The 18,011-nt window shown below is 43.8% G+C and overlaps 2 protein-coding genes across 2 annotated transcripts in view; one reads left to right on the top strand and one right to left on the bottom strand.

The window, feature by feature from the left end:
- ARHGAP25 (Rho GTPase activating protein 25) overlaps positions 1–18,011 on the top strand; it is a 48,897-nt gene that overhangs the window by 17,844 nt on the left and 13,042 nt on the right. Inside the window, exons 12-15 of the mRNA XM_042474434.1 lie at positions 2,430–2,589; positions 4,987–5,154; positions 5,395–5,496; positions 15,841–15,994. The gene's annotated coding sequence lies outside the window, so the exon portion shown is untranslated. The remainder of the gene's footprint in view (positions 1–2,429; positions 2,590–4,986; positions 5,155–5,394; positions 5,497–15,840; positions 15,995–18,011) is intronic.
- Positions 5,803–11,924, bottom strand: BMP10 (bone morphogenetic protein 10). Its single transcript, XM_042474435.1, has 2 exons — positions 11,529–11,924; positions 5,803–8,602 (listed from the first exon to the last, which is right to left on the bottom strand). The coding sequence occupies exons 1-2, from the start codon at positions 11,890–11,892 to the stop codon at positions 7,626–7,628; spliced, it is 1,341 nt and encodes a 446-aa protein (XP_042330369.1). The 5' UTR covers positions 11,893–11,924; the 3' UTR covers positions 5,803–7,625.

Here is an 18,011-nt window from a genome sequence, read left to right as displayed (position 1 = left end):
TCAAGTCCCAAACCAGGCCTCAGTCTACTAACTCCTAGGCTTCAAGTCCCAAACCAGGCCTCAGTCTACTAACTCCTAGGCTTCAAGTCCCAAACCAGGCTTCACAGTAAAAACTCCTAGGCCTCAAGTCCCAAACCAGGCCTCACAGTAAAAACTCCTAGGCCTCAAGTCCCAAACCAGGCCTCACTCTATAAACTCCTAGGCCTCAAACGCCAAACGTTTCTTGCACAAATTAATTCAGAGGAGGCTTGCCATTGCCTTTCCCTGAGGCTGAAAGAGTATGACTTTCCCCAGAGTGCTACTATGGCTGGATGTGGACTCGAACCCTCCAGGGTCCGAATCCAAAACTCCAACCACAATGGCTCATTCTTTTACTATGTCCCCACTATGTGTGCCTTCAGGTCGTTTTTGATTTATGGCAACCCTAAGGCAAACCTATCCTGGGCTTTTCTCTGCAAGATTTGGTCAGAGGAGGTTTGCCATTGCCTTCCATTGAGGCTGAGAGAGTGCGACTTCTTGCCAGAATCGACCCATGGTCCCCCGAGTCGTAAAATTTAAACAACTATGTTAATAAATCATTATTGTGTTTGGACAAAGTGGATGGATTTGCTTGGAAAAACTGCGTGGAAGCAGTGGAAGACTGTGGCCTCCATGTCAATGGAGCAGTGAATCCATTCCATGTTTTAATTTGAATGTCAAGGAAACATCCAAGGTGCTGAGCCTATTTTGGATGCCAAGCAATTTGGACGTCTCATTTTAAAATTTGGCCCAGAACCTGGCATGGATTCAATACCAAGGTTTCGATGCTGAAAATCTTCACTTGGAGGCTGAGATTATATATGTGCCCATGGCTCCACTTATTAAAGGTTCAGTGTCGTCCCAGCAAAATAATGCTGCCACATTGCAACAACAACAACAACAACAACAATATATTTATAGCCCGCCTCTCCAATGAGATCGAGGTGGCTTACAACAATGTTAAAACTTTAAAATACAATAAAATACAATGCCCCATAAACCCACCCATTTGGCTTTTTGAAGGCATTGGAAAGGTTGTAATGGAGGGGGGGGGAATTAACAGCGCTTGTTCTCAGGACGTGGTGCCAGATCCGTCCTCACGTGTGTCCCAATTTCTTTAATAAGACACAAAGCCCTTGCCACCTCTCCTCATTCCAGCTGTTCTTCGGCCTGAGAAAGCAGCCAGGCCGAAAATAGCATCTTTGGATGCAGCAATGGCAAGGCAAGCGGAGGCCACCCGAACCGCCTGTGCCCTCGTGCCCAGTTCCTGTTATCAGGACAATGGTGTCAAAAGGGCCTAGCTGGCGCACCGTCCTTTTACACGCGATAAGTCAGATTTTCACAAGCCCCACCAGCTGTAACAGATGATAGTCCTGTACGCAAAGTGGCACCTTCCCCAAGCCTCAGCCCACCAAGGAAACTGGGCCAGTTGTTTCTGCATGCATGAGGTTTGATTTTCCTAATCTGTGCAATGGTTTGAATTGTCTCCCTGCAAGGAAGAAAAAGGCAGCCTCCCCAAACATGGAAAAATAGCCCTTTGGGGAAAAGCCCTTCGGGTGAAACCTTTCTCCCTGGTATGTACATCAAGGCTTCTGCAAGATAGAGAAGATAGAGCAAGCTTAACAGAGGCATTAAAAAGAAACCTAGTTCCTGGATTGTAGATAGGGCAAAAGCAAAAGTGCCCGAATTGCACGTCCGTCACTTTGCCAGCTTTGCTAGGTAGTTATGAATCATCAGTCCTTTGCTGGATATGGATGTAATGCAAGTATGCAAAGAAATAAGTCCCTAACAGGATTCTGGCCAGTATCTATGAATATCTAAAGGGCTGATGTGTTGACGATTAAACAACTTTGTTTTCTGCTGCACCAAAGAACAAGACCAGGATTAACCGATACGTAAGAAGAGGTATTGGAATAATGTTATGAAGGCTCTCCTGATGGAAAGAGTGGACTTTCCTTTTTGGAGATCTTTAAGCAGGGGTTGGATGGCCACCTCTCCAAAGTGCTTTAGCTGGGCAAGGGGTCAGACTACATGACTTTTAGCATCCCTCTCAATCCTCCAGTTCTGTTTGTACCGCCTTCCAAAAGGAGGCCTGTTTCCTGCATCCTTCCAGAACAGCGTCCTGGCTGGAAATGACCAGATAAGGCTGAGTATTAGGCTCCGCTTGTGATCCGCTACAACCAAGTGCTGCCGTTACTCTGAGGTCAGCAACACCCTCGGGTACATTCGGAAACGAAGGTTTGGAAACTTGGGGAGGGTGGAGGGTGCAGTGAGGGGTGGGTTGCCAGCCACCTTGGCCCAGAGTCAAGAATGTTGAACCCAATTGTATGTGTTGGGGGAAACACAACAACTAACCATGGAGAGCCTGGGAGTGTGAATTCACGTAGCGCACGTCTTCTCTTGCTTCCAAGGCTAAAGAGGAAGACCTCAGGAGCTGAATTAAATGGGCCAGACGTTTGCAATGGAATAAGACGCCAGAGTGGTTCACACCAGCCTTTCTCCATTTAACTGCACTCTGGGTGTGTTGGACTGCAGTTCCCATCATCCCGGACTGTGCCATTGAAGGTGATGGTGAGACAGTTATATAGCTATGTGGAATAAGAGACCCTTGACCCTATAAAGAAGAATTCTTCTCCCTAAGTGAAATGGTTCTTCAGGATTTCCAGCATTGTAATAAGCGAGGTGTAGTGATTTGAGTGTTGGACTACAACTCTGGAGACCAGGGTTCGAATCCTCGCTCAGCCACAAAAACCCATTAGGTGATCTTGGGCAAGTCACATACTATGTGTGTGCCTTCAAGTTGCCCATCCACTTATGGTGACCCTGTGGATTCTATAGGGTTTTCCTAGGTAAGGAATACTCTGAGTTGGTTTTGCCAGTTCCTTCTTCCATCAAAGTACTAGAACCAGGGCTGACCCAGCTTACTTTCCAGGATCAGATGGGATCTGGTGATGGACCAGCCCTCTTTGGCAGAGAAGGCTAAAGACCTTGTAAAACCACAAATCCCAGGATTTCATCGTTATAGTACTTAAAGTAATGTCAAATTGCATAGATGCACACTGTGTGAGCTGGCTTAGGATAATAGGAATAGTAGTATCAAAGTGTCAAAAGGGGTAGAGTTGGCAATGTAGATTTGCAATTACTGTATTGATATGGCATCTAAAATTAGGCAATGCCACAGGAGGCTTTTTGCTCTGGGCTGCCTTATTTTAATGTGCGTGTTGCAATTCCCACTTGAAGCTTTGCCTTGGCTCTAGCCGCTGCTGGTGGTGACAGCTCAGGAAATGGATCCCACAATAAATCCTTGCAAGTCCTGATTTGAAAATGCTCTAATCTCTGCCAAGATAAGGAGTTGCCACAGCAAAGGACAACATCAACCTGGGAGCGATGGATGCTGGGAATGTTCAGTGGTTGGTTGCAAATGGGCTACTGTGCTTAAGGGATTAAGGGAGATGACCCCACACTTAAACCTCCCTGTTTTGCTCCCCGGAGAGTATTTCAACACCCTCCTTGCCTTCCCAGCCCTGCTTAACCTCATCTGCACAGAGGGCACTGACATTTGGGCTGGAAACGGCAATGGAAAGAAGATATGGATGATCTGGGGGTAGCCAAATCAAAACAGCACCTCTTCTCCCCAATCTTTTTGCCCTATAATTAATACTGGGCAAACGGACGGATTGGTTGAGTGGCTGAAATGATATCTGGCCTCTTTCCCAACATGGGACCCAGACTGGCTGAGAGCAAAGCTTAAAAGAAAAAACCTGAGAATAATATAGTCAGTCCTCCATAGTCACGGATTCCGCATCCATGGATTTCCCAGTATCCGAGGCAATGTTTTTTTATTTATTTATGGGATTTATATCCTGCCTTTCTCCCAAAATGTTATTCAGTGCGGCTTCCAGTGTCCTCTGCATAACATTTTTGGGAGGAATGCAAAATGGACCATGCAATTGCATTCATGTTCTGCTGTTGGGATTCTCAGATGATTGAGCAGAATGTTATTTTTTTTTATTATTATTATTATTATTATTATTATTATTATTATTCCACCCCTCTGCGCAGCGCAATTAAGGCAGCTTATAACATTAAAATATACATTCCAGTGTTGATCTAGATAGTCCTTTGGTCTGCTGTACCATGATTCTTTTTATGATCTCAGTATTGAATTGGCCGATCCATCCTTATTTGCGACAATTTAATATTTGTTAACCGCTCTTGGGATATTTGTCAGTTGCATAAATCATTCAAACCAACACACCTGGGACTTTATCGCTGGCTACAAAAGTGGAATTTTAGCAAGATACAAGTGTCTTTGGCTGGTACTTATTACAGGACATTGTGTCCTGTAAAGTCCCAGGGTTGCTGCCTTGCCATCCATTTGTTACTTTAGTGCACCTTTTCATTGGCAGATGAACCTGTCAATGGACTCTCAACCTTGGCTTCCCAAGGCGGTGCAGAAACAGATCATGCAGCCATGCATTGCCAAAGCACTATCATGGAGGAAAGTGTGATAAGAAATGATGCCAAACTGGTATGCTTCCGATCTTAAACTAGCGCGATTGTGGTGGGACTGTAGGTTGGTGTGATAAATTCATTGTACCTGGCCAGCTATTCCTTGACACACCATGAGAGCATCTCCAGGGTGTTTTTAGGAGCTAACTTTAACTGAACACTTGTTATGGAGTGCTTCATTGATGACTGAACAGAATAGATTCATAGATCAGGTACAAGCACATGCTTCAAGCACTTTCCCCAATGAAAGAGTGCTTCAGTTGCAAATAATTTTCTTACAATGTAAGGAAGACTAGTGAAATATTCAGCATGCTAGTTCTTTCTCAATGTCAGTCAGTTGCCATTGATAGATGTGTTGCAGGATATCAGAATATCCACCTATAATCCACAAAGAGTCCCATGGCTATGTACAACCTAATAAAATGTATTATATTGTGAGTTTTATCTGTGGTCTAGGACCTGGGGCAATACATGTAAACTACTGGAAAAGAGATTCCATCTAAACATTAGGAAGAACCTCTTAATGGTAAGAGCTATTTGATAGCGGAAGATGCTGCCTTGGAGTGTGATGGAGTCTCCTTCTTCAGAGGTTTTTAAACAGAGGATGGATGGCCATTTGTCACAGTGAGTGCTTTGTGTATTCTTGCATGGCAGAATTGGGTTGGACTGGATGGTCTTGGTGGTCTCTTCTATGATTCTATGTTTCTGTGATTCTACAGATTTCTAATTATGGCCTATAAATATGTTAACAGCAATATATGGAGATGGCTGATAAGCCTGACCAATCCTATTTTGTTGGTGGTGTATAAGAAATGCATACTTGTCTGTCTTTCTATCTGACTGTTTTCTTCTCTCTATCTGCAGGCCTTCCATCTTTCCCAGTGCAATGACAGAGAAGGTCAACGAATAGAGGATTTGTGGCGAAGAAGCAGATCTGAACAAGAAGTAGGAGTTTGGAATATAAATGTAAGTGATTCCATAAAAATTTCAGAGTAATTGATCACTGAATATCTTCCTTCTAATGAAACCTGCACCCTTGAATGAATATTAAGGTTATATTAAATGTACCTCTACTCAAAAAATAATGTTTAAACAGAACCTTCCTCACTTGTGATTTAAACTGCGATTCAAATAACTAAAGCAGAGTCCTTCAGAGAAGCCACTCAAATAAATTTGATTTCAATTAAATCAACCAGGGAAGCGTGCATAGATTTCATTTCTCTTCAATGAGTTCAAGGCTCTAGTCAAAACAGACACACGCACACAAGCCTCTCTATTGACTGTCACTATATTTTATATTACACTTAATTTTTTTAAAAAAAAGAACATGTTGATAAATATATACAAGGAGAACAACCAAGAAAGTACCCAATACAATCCACAATATGGTTCAGTATACAAGAATATCCTAATGCGTTCTGCTGAGCAGCACAAAAATAAAACCGTTTTGTATTCTACATTATCTTACAAGGCCAACAGTCAATAAATAGATCAATAAATAGTAAGTGCAGGGTTGAAGGCGAAGTTGGTTGGAGATAGTCCTTGACAATGCCTTTGGTGTTGATTCCCTGCAAAAAAAGAAGGCATCTAGTCCCTTCTCCTCCGAAAGAAAGAGGTCCTTTATCTCTTGTGGTGAAGATTGCCTTGCCTTAAAAGCGTAAAATGGAGGCAGGGGACAGTACAGTCGGTTGCAGCCAGAGCAGGAGCGGAGCCGGCGTCAATTACACTTTCCAAAGAATCTGACAAATCTCCAGCTTAGTATAAATAAAGCATCGGGTCTATTGTTTCTCGACTCCGACACCTCCTTATCGCAACGATTTGTCGGAGAAGAGTGGCGGAAACATGACATGTGACTCCATCTTATACTGTTGAAGTGGAGAGCGCAAGGTAAAGGGTGGTCTTGTGAACTGACAGCTCCACCATAAAGGAGAAAAAATAGTCTTTCTCTGTTTGGTGAGTTATTATTCCATTGGGATTTTGAGCACAATGTTACTATCTTTCCCATGGCCTTAACAGAATCCTAACAAAGATGTTGATGCAGCTAGATTGGGACCAGCCGCTGTTGTGTTGATCTTAACTCTGTCAACAGTCACAGAGTAGATAGTTTGTACAAGAAAATGTGGTTCTCGCTTGCAAAATGCAATGGGCCCCAGGATTTGAATTGCATCCCTCCAAAGTGAGCAATTAGAAAGCAAGACTCTTTAGATGAATGTCTTGTCTTTGGGGGGAAAAGACAACTAACTCTTCAGGGGGACACACCAAATTGACCATACAGTAGCACACTACACTGTTGCACAACTTACAGTCATCTTGAAAAGGAGGAGGCAGAGTGCAAAGCCTTGTTGCTTTAACCAAGAGTCTATAGGAGAAAGGATTGGGTTGATCCATTCTTGCCCACCCCAAAATGATAAGCTACACTTTCAAAAAATGCTCTGCTTCTGATGTGACCACTGAAGGTGCAGGAATCCTGCCATGAGAGATGCATGGCATGGTCGCAGTGTTCCTACCAATGGCGCCTGCACACCGCCATTCATTTTGGAAACCAATTGCTCCTTAAGCTGCAACTGCATTGTAGAATTAATGCAGTTTGGCACTGTTTTAATTACCATGGCTCGTTGCTATGGAGTGCTAGGATCTGTAGTTGAGTGGGATATTTAGCCTTCTCTGTCGGAGAGCTCAGGTGCCATAACAAATTACAAATCCTAGGATTTCATGGCATTGAGCCATGGCAGTTAAAGCGGTGTCAAACTGCATTACTTCTGCAGTGCAGATGTGTTTCTTTTTCAGGAAGTGAATAACCCTGCTGTATATGGGGATATTGAGTATAGTTGTCAATAAGCCCTGGGCCCAGTTATTAATGATTCGGTTGTGCAATTGCTCCAAGACCCACACTGGCCAGGGTCCAATGCCGAAGGGGATGGAAACATAGCGCACTTCCTCTATGCTGCTGCTGCATATTTCTCACATCTATATTATCTGTACATATTTCATTAAATAAGCTCATGGAACCTGTACAAATGGAAACTGTACAAATTTACAGACGGGGCAACGAAGTACTCCAAAGACCAGCAATCTCTCGGCGACCCCACCAACTACTATACGCAACCGCATTCTGCTACTGACATGTCTTCGTACTTTGTCTTGAAGGTGACGACCCCTTTTTCCAAGTACAGCAGAGAGATGGGAGCCAGCTTGGTCGGCACACAGCAAGCCGGCGTGGCCTTTTCGGGATTGTTCAAGTGGATCAGGGCCCGGGCCAGCGCATGGGTGGTGGCCAGGTGGTCATCCAAAGGGAAGGAGCATGCCCCCTTGCACTGGTAGGCATCGTACCCCTGCGGAGCAATGATCCATGAGTCCCAACCAATCTCCTTGAAATCCACGTGGAGGGAAGTCTTTTTGCAGCTGCTCCCCTTGGCATTCCTCCTGATCCGGGACGTCGAGTCGTAGATGATGTTGGACCTGATCTGGAGCAGGTTCTCTTCCCTGGGGCTGGCGTCATAGTCTTCTGCGTCCTCCAGGTGCTCCAGGTCTTGCATCCACTCGTGCTCAATCATCTCATTCAGTTCGTGCTTGCCTTCTTTCTTGGCATGGGTTTGGTCGTCCGAGAAGACAATTAGCAAAGGCTCATGCTTGGTTTCCGCATTGATGTCTATATCGACTTTCCCTCTTCCGTTGGGTTCCCCTCCTCCTCCTCGGTTCTCGATCTGCACCTCCAGGCGAAGAGTGGCGGAGTGCGCATGATGGTGCTTCCGGATGGCCTCCGTGACCTCAAATGTTTTCCATTCGTTGTCTGTGCTGTAAATATGTCTGGACGCCAATACTTTCCTTTTCCTCTCCTCTTCCCCTCCTCCTCCTCTTCCTCCTCCTCGTCCTCCTCCTCCGTGTTCGTTCTCCATCACTTCAAAAATGGTGACCTTCCTGTCAAGGCTGTCATAGAGCATCCGGTCCTCCTCCACCAAGGTGTAGAGCCTCAGCTCAGCCATGATGATCTTCTCATGGTGAGGGATAGACACGTTGAAAAGAAGAGGGTACCTCCGTATGCCGTTGAAGTAAATGGGCTGCGATAGCCGTTCTGAAAATTAAAGAATAAATAGATATTACCTTTTCTGCCTCATATGGTCACCAAGCAAGGAAGATCTATGCTTAGAGGGCACTTCCATGTCTTAGATTTAAACCGGATTAAGTTCTGTTTGACTATCGTTCAAGTATACTGAGTGTTGCAGTTTAATGAGAGTGCTATATTTCTTTTTAAAAAGGCCTTTGGCTAATTGATATTGAACTCAAAGCTGATTTTTTACACCAGAACTGTTTGGGGTATATGTTTTAGCCATGGCCAAAGGAAATGAATAAGAAGTTTGATGTCACAATAACATAAAAAGGAAATTCTCATTTAAGATGGTGATGCAGACCCTCCTCTGAATAAATCTGGCCATGAAAACCCTGTGATGTGTTTGCCGTATGGTTGCCATAACAAAGAAATGACTTGAAGGCACACAACAACAAGATGAGATGGCCTATATGGCCCCTTCCAGCTATAATTCTACAATTCTATGAAATATCCAAGAATTCCCATACTTTGGATCAAGCATTGATCATAACAGAGACGGCCACGTTAGGATTGGGAAGGGCAACTATGAAAGAACTAGACAAGATCCTAAACTGCAAAGACATAACACTGAATACTAAAGTTAGGATCTTCCAAGCCATTGTATTCCCCATCACCATGTACGGATGTGAGAGCTGATAGAAAGAAAATCTACTCATTGGAGATGTGGTGCTGGAGAAGTGTGCTGGGGATACCATAGAAGGCTAAGAAGACCAACAAATGGGTCCTAGAGTAGATCAAGCCTGTAATCTCCCTGGAAGCCAAGATGATCAAGTTGAGGCTGTTGTACTTTGGCTACATCATGAGAAGACATGAATCACTGGAAAAGACAATGATGCTGGGAAAGACAGAGAGAAGTAGAAAGAGAGGAAGACTACACACCAGATGCTCATATTGATAAGAGACACCTAGATAAAGGATATGGGGTCTTGGAGATGCCTCATTCACAGGGTTGCCATGAGTTCAGGTTGATTTGAGGACTGTTGACAACAACAACATGTGGCACCAAACTGATGAAATGATGATTTTGGGAAAAGGAAAAGAGAACAGAAAGGTAGAAAAGTTGCAAGACTCTAACACAGCAAGGTACAGCATAAACTTGGCCTTTGGCATGGATCAAACAGGTGTATGCTGCTGGCGATGACCATTTGGCAGATCTAATTTGAGAACAGTGTCATTAAAAACCTACTAGGATTTACTGATGCAAGTCCTGGCTTTAATATACAGGAGTGGATTAGATGCTGTTTTTATTTCATATTCCAGAGGGGTAGATATGTTGATCTGCTGCAGTCAGGGTTTCATGGCCTAGAGACTACGATGGACTTGAATTTTAGAACTATCTCCAGATATACTTGGAACTCAGGTACATAAAAGCTTGTGTCTGTAGATGGATGGATGGATGGATACAGGAATATTTACCGGTCCAATTCATAAGTCAGTAAAGAAAAACCATTTCCTTCTAAGGTAAATCCAGGGTGATGGATTACTAAATAAGCTTTAAATCCAAGGTTTTGGACCGAAACTCTATGGGACATGCATGGTGCGCTAAACTCTTGGTCCAAGCCAGAACCATGTTGTTGTGGCTAAAGCAGGACACACCCTTCTTGCTTAAAGAACAGATTCTTCATAGCAGCTCCCACATCATGTCCATCTAACTGATTTATCCAGACTCATCTGTGTGGAATAATGCTCTTATCTCACAGACAAGAATGAAATCAGTCTGTATCAGGAATGCAAAAGCAGTTTATCCTGTATAGATCATAACAAAATCTCCACCAGTGCCTATGCTGCTCACAGAAAACATCACTGTAGAGATAAATGCTCTGTGTGTGTGTGTATAGCTGTTCTGCTAAAAGTATGAAGAAGACCGGATTTGTTTTCACACAACAGAAATCAAAAAGATATGGCATATTTTAGTTGTCTCCTTGGTGATAGGTAATAGTCTTCTTGGTAGAAATAAATGTTTTCATTGAACATTGGAAGTTTGAAAGATGGAAATCTGGAGGGAAAAAGTACACTGGCTGATCCTACAGTTTAGCCAACCTATTGAATCCTTTGGATTGGGAATCATTGAGTTAAGACACATGCCAACTATGTTCATAAACAAGAAATGGTAGTGATGCAAAAGACTGGTAACAATTGACAGCAACAAATATACCAACAAGAAGTAATTCCAACAAATAAACCATGGGCATAACATATTTGGAAGTTCTGCAGTACAAAATCTAAGCAAAGATCCACTGAAGTCAGTGGAAATGGCATGGCACCACAATTGTGTTTTGCTCGTGCCCATTGTGTTTACTGTCTGAAGAATGAGGAAGATGGCTGCTGATGTTTTAAATAATAGATTTTTGTCCACGGAGATGCCCAAAGAGTTACCCAATTTTCAAAGTATCCAAGACACAGACACACACACACAGAGTTATAATTTCATAGCCAAATGTGTCCCTATTACAGTGGGCCCTCAGTGTCCACAGATTTCTTATCCACGGATTCAAGCACCCACGTCTTGAAAATATTCAAACAATATGTAAATTCCAACAAGTAAACCTTGACTTTGCCATTTTATATAAGGAACACCATTTTGCTAGGCCATTGTATTTAATGGGACTTGTGCATCCACCGATTTTGGTATCCAGGGGGGGCTCCTGGAACCAAACCCCGGCGGATACCCAGGGTACCTACTCTACCTGTAAAATGTAGCAAATGTTTCAGACTGACCATGTGGAAGCCAGCAAGCTGAGCCAATATGCTACATAGCTCTTGAAATGTCAAGTGAGCCAACTTAATGCATGGCTTATGGGTCACTCTTCTAATATATTGTCTCTTCGATCTTGCTTTCCTCTAACACAGCCTTCATGTAGTCATTCGACAAGAGGATTCCACATCTTACCTTCATTTTTGAAGCTCCTAACAATGTTGGCCGAGGGCATGGAGGTCTTGTCGATGGCAAACCTGTGGTAGAGCTCCAACATGTATTCCGGAGGGTCCACCTTGGCCGTCTCTTGGAGGGGGATGTCAGAGAGGTTGAGCGCCTTCAGCAAATTCTGGAGCATGGGGTCCTGTTCGTCAAAGAATGCCACATTTTCCTGCACATCCAGACCCCTGATGGGACTACAGCCTCCAAGGCGGATCAGCAAAGACAGAGCTGCCCAGATCGGTAAGACCGTCGATCTCATGGCTTTCCTTTGAAATGGCCACAAGCATCCAGGTTTTGCTCCGGCGTCGTCTGAAGTGACTACTTGATCCCCGCGCATGAAGGATATATACGGTGTGTGTCACAGACAAGTTGACAAGTTTGGAAAGTCTTTGCTTGGAGCTTGTGATCGGACGCCCGCCCTTCTCTTGTCCCTCCCCACCCCCTTCATCTAGGTCTCAGTAATTGGCCATGGCTTCTGCGTCTCCTATGGCCGCTTTCGCTCTCTTATCTCCTCTAGTGTAAGCTGTTCACCAGATTTCGGTTGCTATCTCACAGTCCGCCTTTCTCTTAATGAGCATTTTGTAAACATTCCTCCATTGGGATGCTGTGACACGGGGCCATTTTCTCTCTCTCTCTCTTCTTTTGCGGAAGAACTTGTTCTCCCCTCGTCCACTTCTTTTTGGCTCAAAGGACCATTTCTTAAAACCATGCATGTTCAATTTGTTCCCATTTTGAACTGAACATGTGGATCGCTCAAAACCTGTGGACCTTGGTTGGTCCTACTATGTTTCTGCTAGCCCAGGCCATACTCATAGCAAGCAAGCAAATGTGGAGGAGGCCATATAGAGACAAACTTGGGGAAGTGATGGTTTGGAAGACCTGAAGAATAAAGACAGAAATGCCATTTGAAAATAGCCTATCCATGGATGGGGGAAAAAGTGGTTTTGGGAAACTGCCTGTCACAATGTGCAATGAGAATCTATGCCATTTGAGCCTTTTCTGCATTAGAAAACCCACATGTGTGTTGGAAATAGCATTTTCTGCACAGGCATGTTGTTTTCAGAGAAGAAGATAAGTTTTTCACGTGCAGGAAACATGTTTTATGCCCAGAAAATGACATGCTGTTTTATTATGACAAAAAAGTTTGTCTTTGTGCAGAACACTGAATATTCCCTGAAAACTGTACTGTTTTCAAGGACTTTGTTGCAGCTGAGAGAAAATCTCTATTTCCATCACTGCATGCAGGAACAAAGTTCATGAAGTGTTACATCCCTTCTGTACAAATCACACTGTTTAAGAAAACACATTCAGAAGCAGAAATTGAGGAGTTTTTTGAGGGTTTATAGCCCGCCTTTTGCCCACAAGAGGATTCAAAATGGACCAAACGATCAAATTTGCAATTTGTGCTCTTCTTTGAGAGTCTTTGTGGCTGAAGAACAGGGCACAAAATGCTTGGAATAGGTAAACAATGAATACGTATTTGCACCTAAGTGGAGGCATTGAGACCTTTGCTCATGTGCATCGCCTGGCTTAGTGCATCCCATGAAACTAGTGTGAAGCTGGTGGCGGTGTGCGCTTACACTCTTTGCCATTAATTCAAGATCTCTGGAGCAACCGAACAAGGCGACTCTTGCGCCCAGCGAAGGGGAGGGCAGTTCTCATTGGACATTTTTGGAATTCTCTCTCTTGTCAGCCCCTTCTTCCATTGCAAGTTTGGTATTCCTTTGGGTGTCAGATAAGGAGAAAAGAGTGTCTCCCATGACATTGACAGAAGCAAGGCGATGGCCCCAAATCCTTTTCGCAAATTTCTGACTTCTCCTTCTTGATTCCTCTCGCCTGCGGAGCTATTTCAAGACCGACATTCTTATCCTTAATGAGAATTCCAGCGGGAAACTCTATGAACTCTCAAGAGGCAAAAGTCCCAGAAGCAATTTTCTGAATGTGCTCCTTGCAAGGCGGTGCCCTTTCATTTCTTCCTTCTCAGACGCTTGTCAGGTGCGCCTTGCTTGGCAGGGCTGGCTTTTTGGCTTGGCTTCGAAACAAACCGATCTGGTGGTTAATGGCAGCCTTTATGTGGTGGAGAACTGTCTGCTCATGCAACAAAAAACTTAGTCGTTCAAATAGAAATCAGCTAGAAAAACATGGCTCTGTGGTCTTTATCACAAGAAGGAGAGCAGGAGTTTATCCCATTAATATCCTGGGGAAAAATCACATAATTGCGCGAAATGATTTCACACGACGTCGCACAAATCCCGCCATTAAAGTGGTTACAAAGAAGCATTAACGCGCATCTTTTTACTTTCAGGATTTCAGCGACGATGCATTTCTGATATTGCTTTATTTGCGCAATTGCATGTGATAATCATTTGCACAATTACTCACAGTTTTCGCTTTATTTGCGGGATGCTTTAAATGCAGTTAAAGTTAAAGTGGTGCGAAACTGGATTGTTTCTGCAGTGTGGATGCAGCCTTACATGGGTGCTGCTCTTTGGTGAAATCCATAGTGGAGTTAACCAAAGAACAAGTGAGTGCACCCATGAGAATTACTCCTTTTTCATGCCTCAATGGGCACAGTCTTAACCCTGCATGTTGTAGATCGTCATCAGCACATTGGATGGAGCCATGCACTGGGGACTTATCCTTCCTTGCTCACTCCATCTTCTTTTTCTCAAGCCTGCTTGGCAGGCGCAAGTGTGCTTTGAGGTGCTGACAGCAGCTTATCTTGCTGAGTACATGGAACAACCTTTCTCCCTGCCCAGCCGCAGGCCTCTGGTGTGAAAGGCCTGGACTTATCTCCTGGGGGTGGCAGAGAGCCCTGGACTCACTCTCAAAGTAATGCCCCTGGGGACATCACACTAATGCGCTGGTGTCAGACACCTCAAAAGATTCCCAGGGCAAACATGAGAGTCTGCAGGGTTGCCACTGAAGGACAGGATACCTGTGTGTTTCCCTGTGGTGCATTATTCAGGCAGAGAAATGTATTTCTGGTCTGAATCCTAGCGCTTAGGACTTTGTGAAGTCGAAGACTTCCATGGCATGCATCCATAGTTTTTTGTGGGATTTTCAGGCTATCTAGCCATGTTCTAGAAGAGTTTGTGTTTGATGTTCCACCAGAAGATACCAGCCACAGATGCTGGTGAAACATCAGGAATAGAATATGGCCACAGAGCCCGAAAAACCCACAAAAAGCTTAAGACTTCTTCACCCATCCCTCCATTCCTGACATGATCGCATTAATGAAAGGACTTGTGTATATACCCTACCATGTTGTAAGTGTTGTTGGTGTGTGCCTTCAAGTTGTTTCCCACATATGGCGACCTTAAGGCTAACCTATCATGGGGTTTTCTTGGCAAGGTTGGTTCAGAGGGGGTTGACATTATTGATGGGTTTTTCCCATCAATGGCAAGGTGCAGGTGCTTCCAGGGTGAGATGATGTTAGCAATGGAGAGCACAGAGTTGCATATATATAGTGGTTGCACTTTGCATGCGCTATGCAGGATCACACCTCTAAAAATTTGGGTTTTTTTTTTAAGGCAACAAACTGTGTCCATATTTCCCAACACCAATCATTATTCTTTTCCCCCCATTCTGGCTTTGCAATGAATTGCGTAAGAAATTACGTTAAAAAAGCAACGTTCCAAGCATTGGTATTTCCTGTCTGATTGGAGTTGTTTAGTAAGCGGCTTTTCTTTTTGTCCTGCTGCAAATGTTAAAATAGGAAGAGTGTCTTCTTATCAGTTATTGTGAATGTTGTGTATTTGTCTTTGCAAATATGTGAGCTTTGCATAGAACAACCGTTGGCTGTTCTGCTTATGTTTTATGGCCATTTCATCACCCAATTCTCCATTTTTTTCTCCCTCTGTGTGTAATTTATTGAGGTGCACCAATACAAACGCACATCGTGTACATCAGCCCAGATGTGCATTGGGTATTCTTGCTGGTGTCCCAATGTGCATCTTTGCAGTCCCTTAACAGACTCTCTTAGCACCTCTGCTACTTAGCTAAATATACATAAATTTCATGCTTGCACATGAAAACCCACTGGGTAACCTTGCGTGAGTCTTACTCTCTCAACCGTAGAGGATGACAATGGCAAACCCGCTGTGAAGAAACTTGCAAAGAAAACGGTGTGATATGTTCACCTTAGTGTTGCCATAAATCAAAAATGACTTGGAGGGACACAGCAACAATAAATGTTTGTCTTTATACCTCTATTGCCCCCTAGTGGGATACACTCAGTTGTGATTGTGAAAGAACGGTAACAACATTTCTCCTCTTCCCACAGTGCCTAGCCAGAACTTTAGACTTGACTGAAGCATCCATAGAAGTGTGTTGTCTTTCCAAAGAAGAGTTTGGTCAAAACTTTGGAAGTCTCTCCAGGTGCTGAAGTCACAAAGTCCTGGGCCTGAGCTTTACCTCTTTAAAGGGAACATAGAAATGTGAGTATCTGTCGGGATGAAGGGCAGAGAGGGGCTCCCCAATATTAATTCTCTTGAAACATTATCAGAAAGCAGCAGCAAAAGTTTCTTTCCAAATCTTACTTTCTGGGGATGCTCTGGCTAGAGTTGCAGCTCTTCCAGCTCCCCTTCCAGCTCTAGGATGCTATGGTTCTAAAGACTTTAACATACAAGGCTATAAAAGTGGGATTTTAGCATGATAAAAGCATCTTTGGAAGGTACTTATCACACAATGTTGTGTCCGTTGTGCCTCTGCCTTGCATTCCATCCTTTTCCATCTTCCCCTTTTCGTTGATGGGGAAAATCCATCAATAGGCTCTCAATCGGTTATTCCATGACTTCCTGCTGTTGCAGTTCTGCTTCTCAAGCAAAGACATATTATTATCGTTGTTGTTGTTATCCCCCCGCCCCTCTGCGCAACGCAACTGAGGCGGCTTACATTAAAATATACATTACATATCCCCAGTCCCTCCCTCACCTGGTGTGAGCAGCTGTGATTCTGCTCCTCTCTCCCCATCCAACTCTCAACAATTGTGATGGTCAACACCTTCCTGAAATTGGATGCTGTGTGCATATTCACACAACAGCCGGGTTTTGGGTGATGGTTGGCAGCCATGATCACTTGTTCCCAGAAGGTAGCATTTGGCAGTAAGGAAGATGGATCAGATAACCATGGATCGCCAAAACACTATCTTGGAGAAAAGTGTGATAAGAAAGGATGCCTAAACATCATGCTTCCATTCTTAAACTAGCATGATTGTGGTGCGACAACAGGCTGGTGTGATAAAGTCCTAAATGCTCCTGGAAAGCCTTCAGAGCTTTCTTTCTCAGTCTCAGTTGTTGCTATAATTCAAGAAACGTTCCTATATTTTTCCTGTCCAACTGTCAAGTACCCCTCCGCATCCATGGATTCAACTGTGCATGGCTTGAAAATAATCATATATATATATATATATATATATACACACACACACACACACACACACACACATACACCTAATAGCAATCCTTGATTTTGCCACTTTATATAAAGGACACCGTTTTGGTAAACCATTGTATTTAATGGGTCTTGAGCACCCATGGATTTGGTTTTCCACAAAGGCTCCTGGAATCAAACCCCACCAAGGTCCCATTGTATATGAATTCTGATTTCCTTCGTCTCACATTAAGGAAAAATAATGTGCATGGAGAAACTCCCTTTAGTGTTTCTAGCTTCATGTTGTGTTCCCTCCCTTTCTCAGCTGTGATGGGAAAAGAACACACTTCAAATATTGAACTTTCTGGCTATTTTCTGTGTTAGTTTTCAAGGCAGTACCTGTTGGTTGATCTCACCTGGGAACCAGCAGTCGCTCCGCAGTGGAAAGCTACCCAAGGCATTATCAACAGCTTGGTTTGGTCCAGGGCAGGATGGATTAAGATGGGCTTAGTGGTTTGAGTGTTGAACTATGACTCTGGTGACCGGAGTTCGATTCCCAGTTTGGCCGTGGAACCAACTGGGTGACTTTGGGCAAGTCACATTCTTTCAGCCTCATTGGAAAGCAATGGCAAATCTCCTCTGAACAAATTTTGCTGATAGGTTCGCCTTAGGGGTCCCCATAAATCAGACATGACTTGAAGGCACACATCAACAACAACAAGGCCACCGAGGCTGGCAAAACGGTTGCCACTTAATTTTACTCATCGCCCAGGTGGGATTGCAATCTCCCGTTCCATGGCTAAGGATTCTTCTGGGTTCTTCCAACTTGTTCAGATTGTGGCACACCTGTTGAAATATCCAGCAATCGTACCGATACGATAGCCGATTGTTCCTGCCTAGAAATTATCTCTAAAACACATAATCCCCGCTGTGTTCTCTTGTTAGGCTAAAGGGAAGGGCCAGAGAGATAAATGGCTTGTAACAATGAGCCACAGAAATACTGGAACAACGGCTACAACAACTGCGGTTCATACCTTGCTTCCTGGGATTGCAAACTGGGCTGTTGTTTTTTTTAAATTGCCC

Source organism: Sceloporus undulatus, chromosome 6 (genome assembly GCF_019175285.1).
Source record: "Sceloporus undulatus isolate JIND9_A2432 ecotype Alabama chromosome 6, SceUnd_v1.1, whole genome shotgun sequence".
Lineage (NCBI taxonomy): Eukaryota > Metazoa > Chordata > Lepidosauria > Squamata > Phrynosomatidae > Sceloporus > Sceloporus undulatus.
The sequence above is the reverse complement of the archived record's forward strand: the minus strand, read 5'-3'. Positions and strand labels throughout refer to the sequence as shown.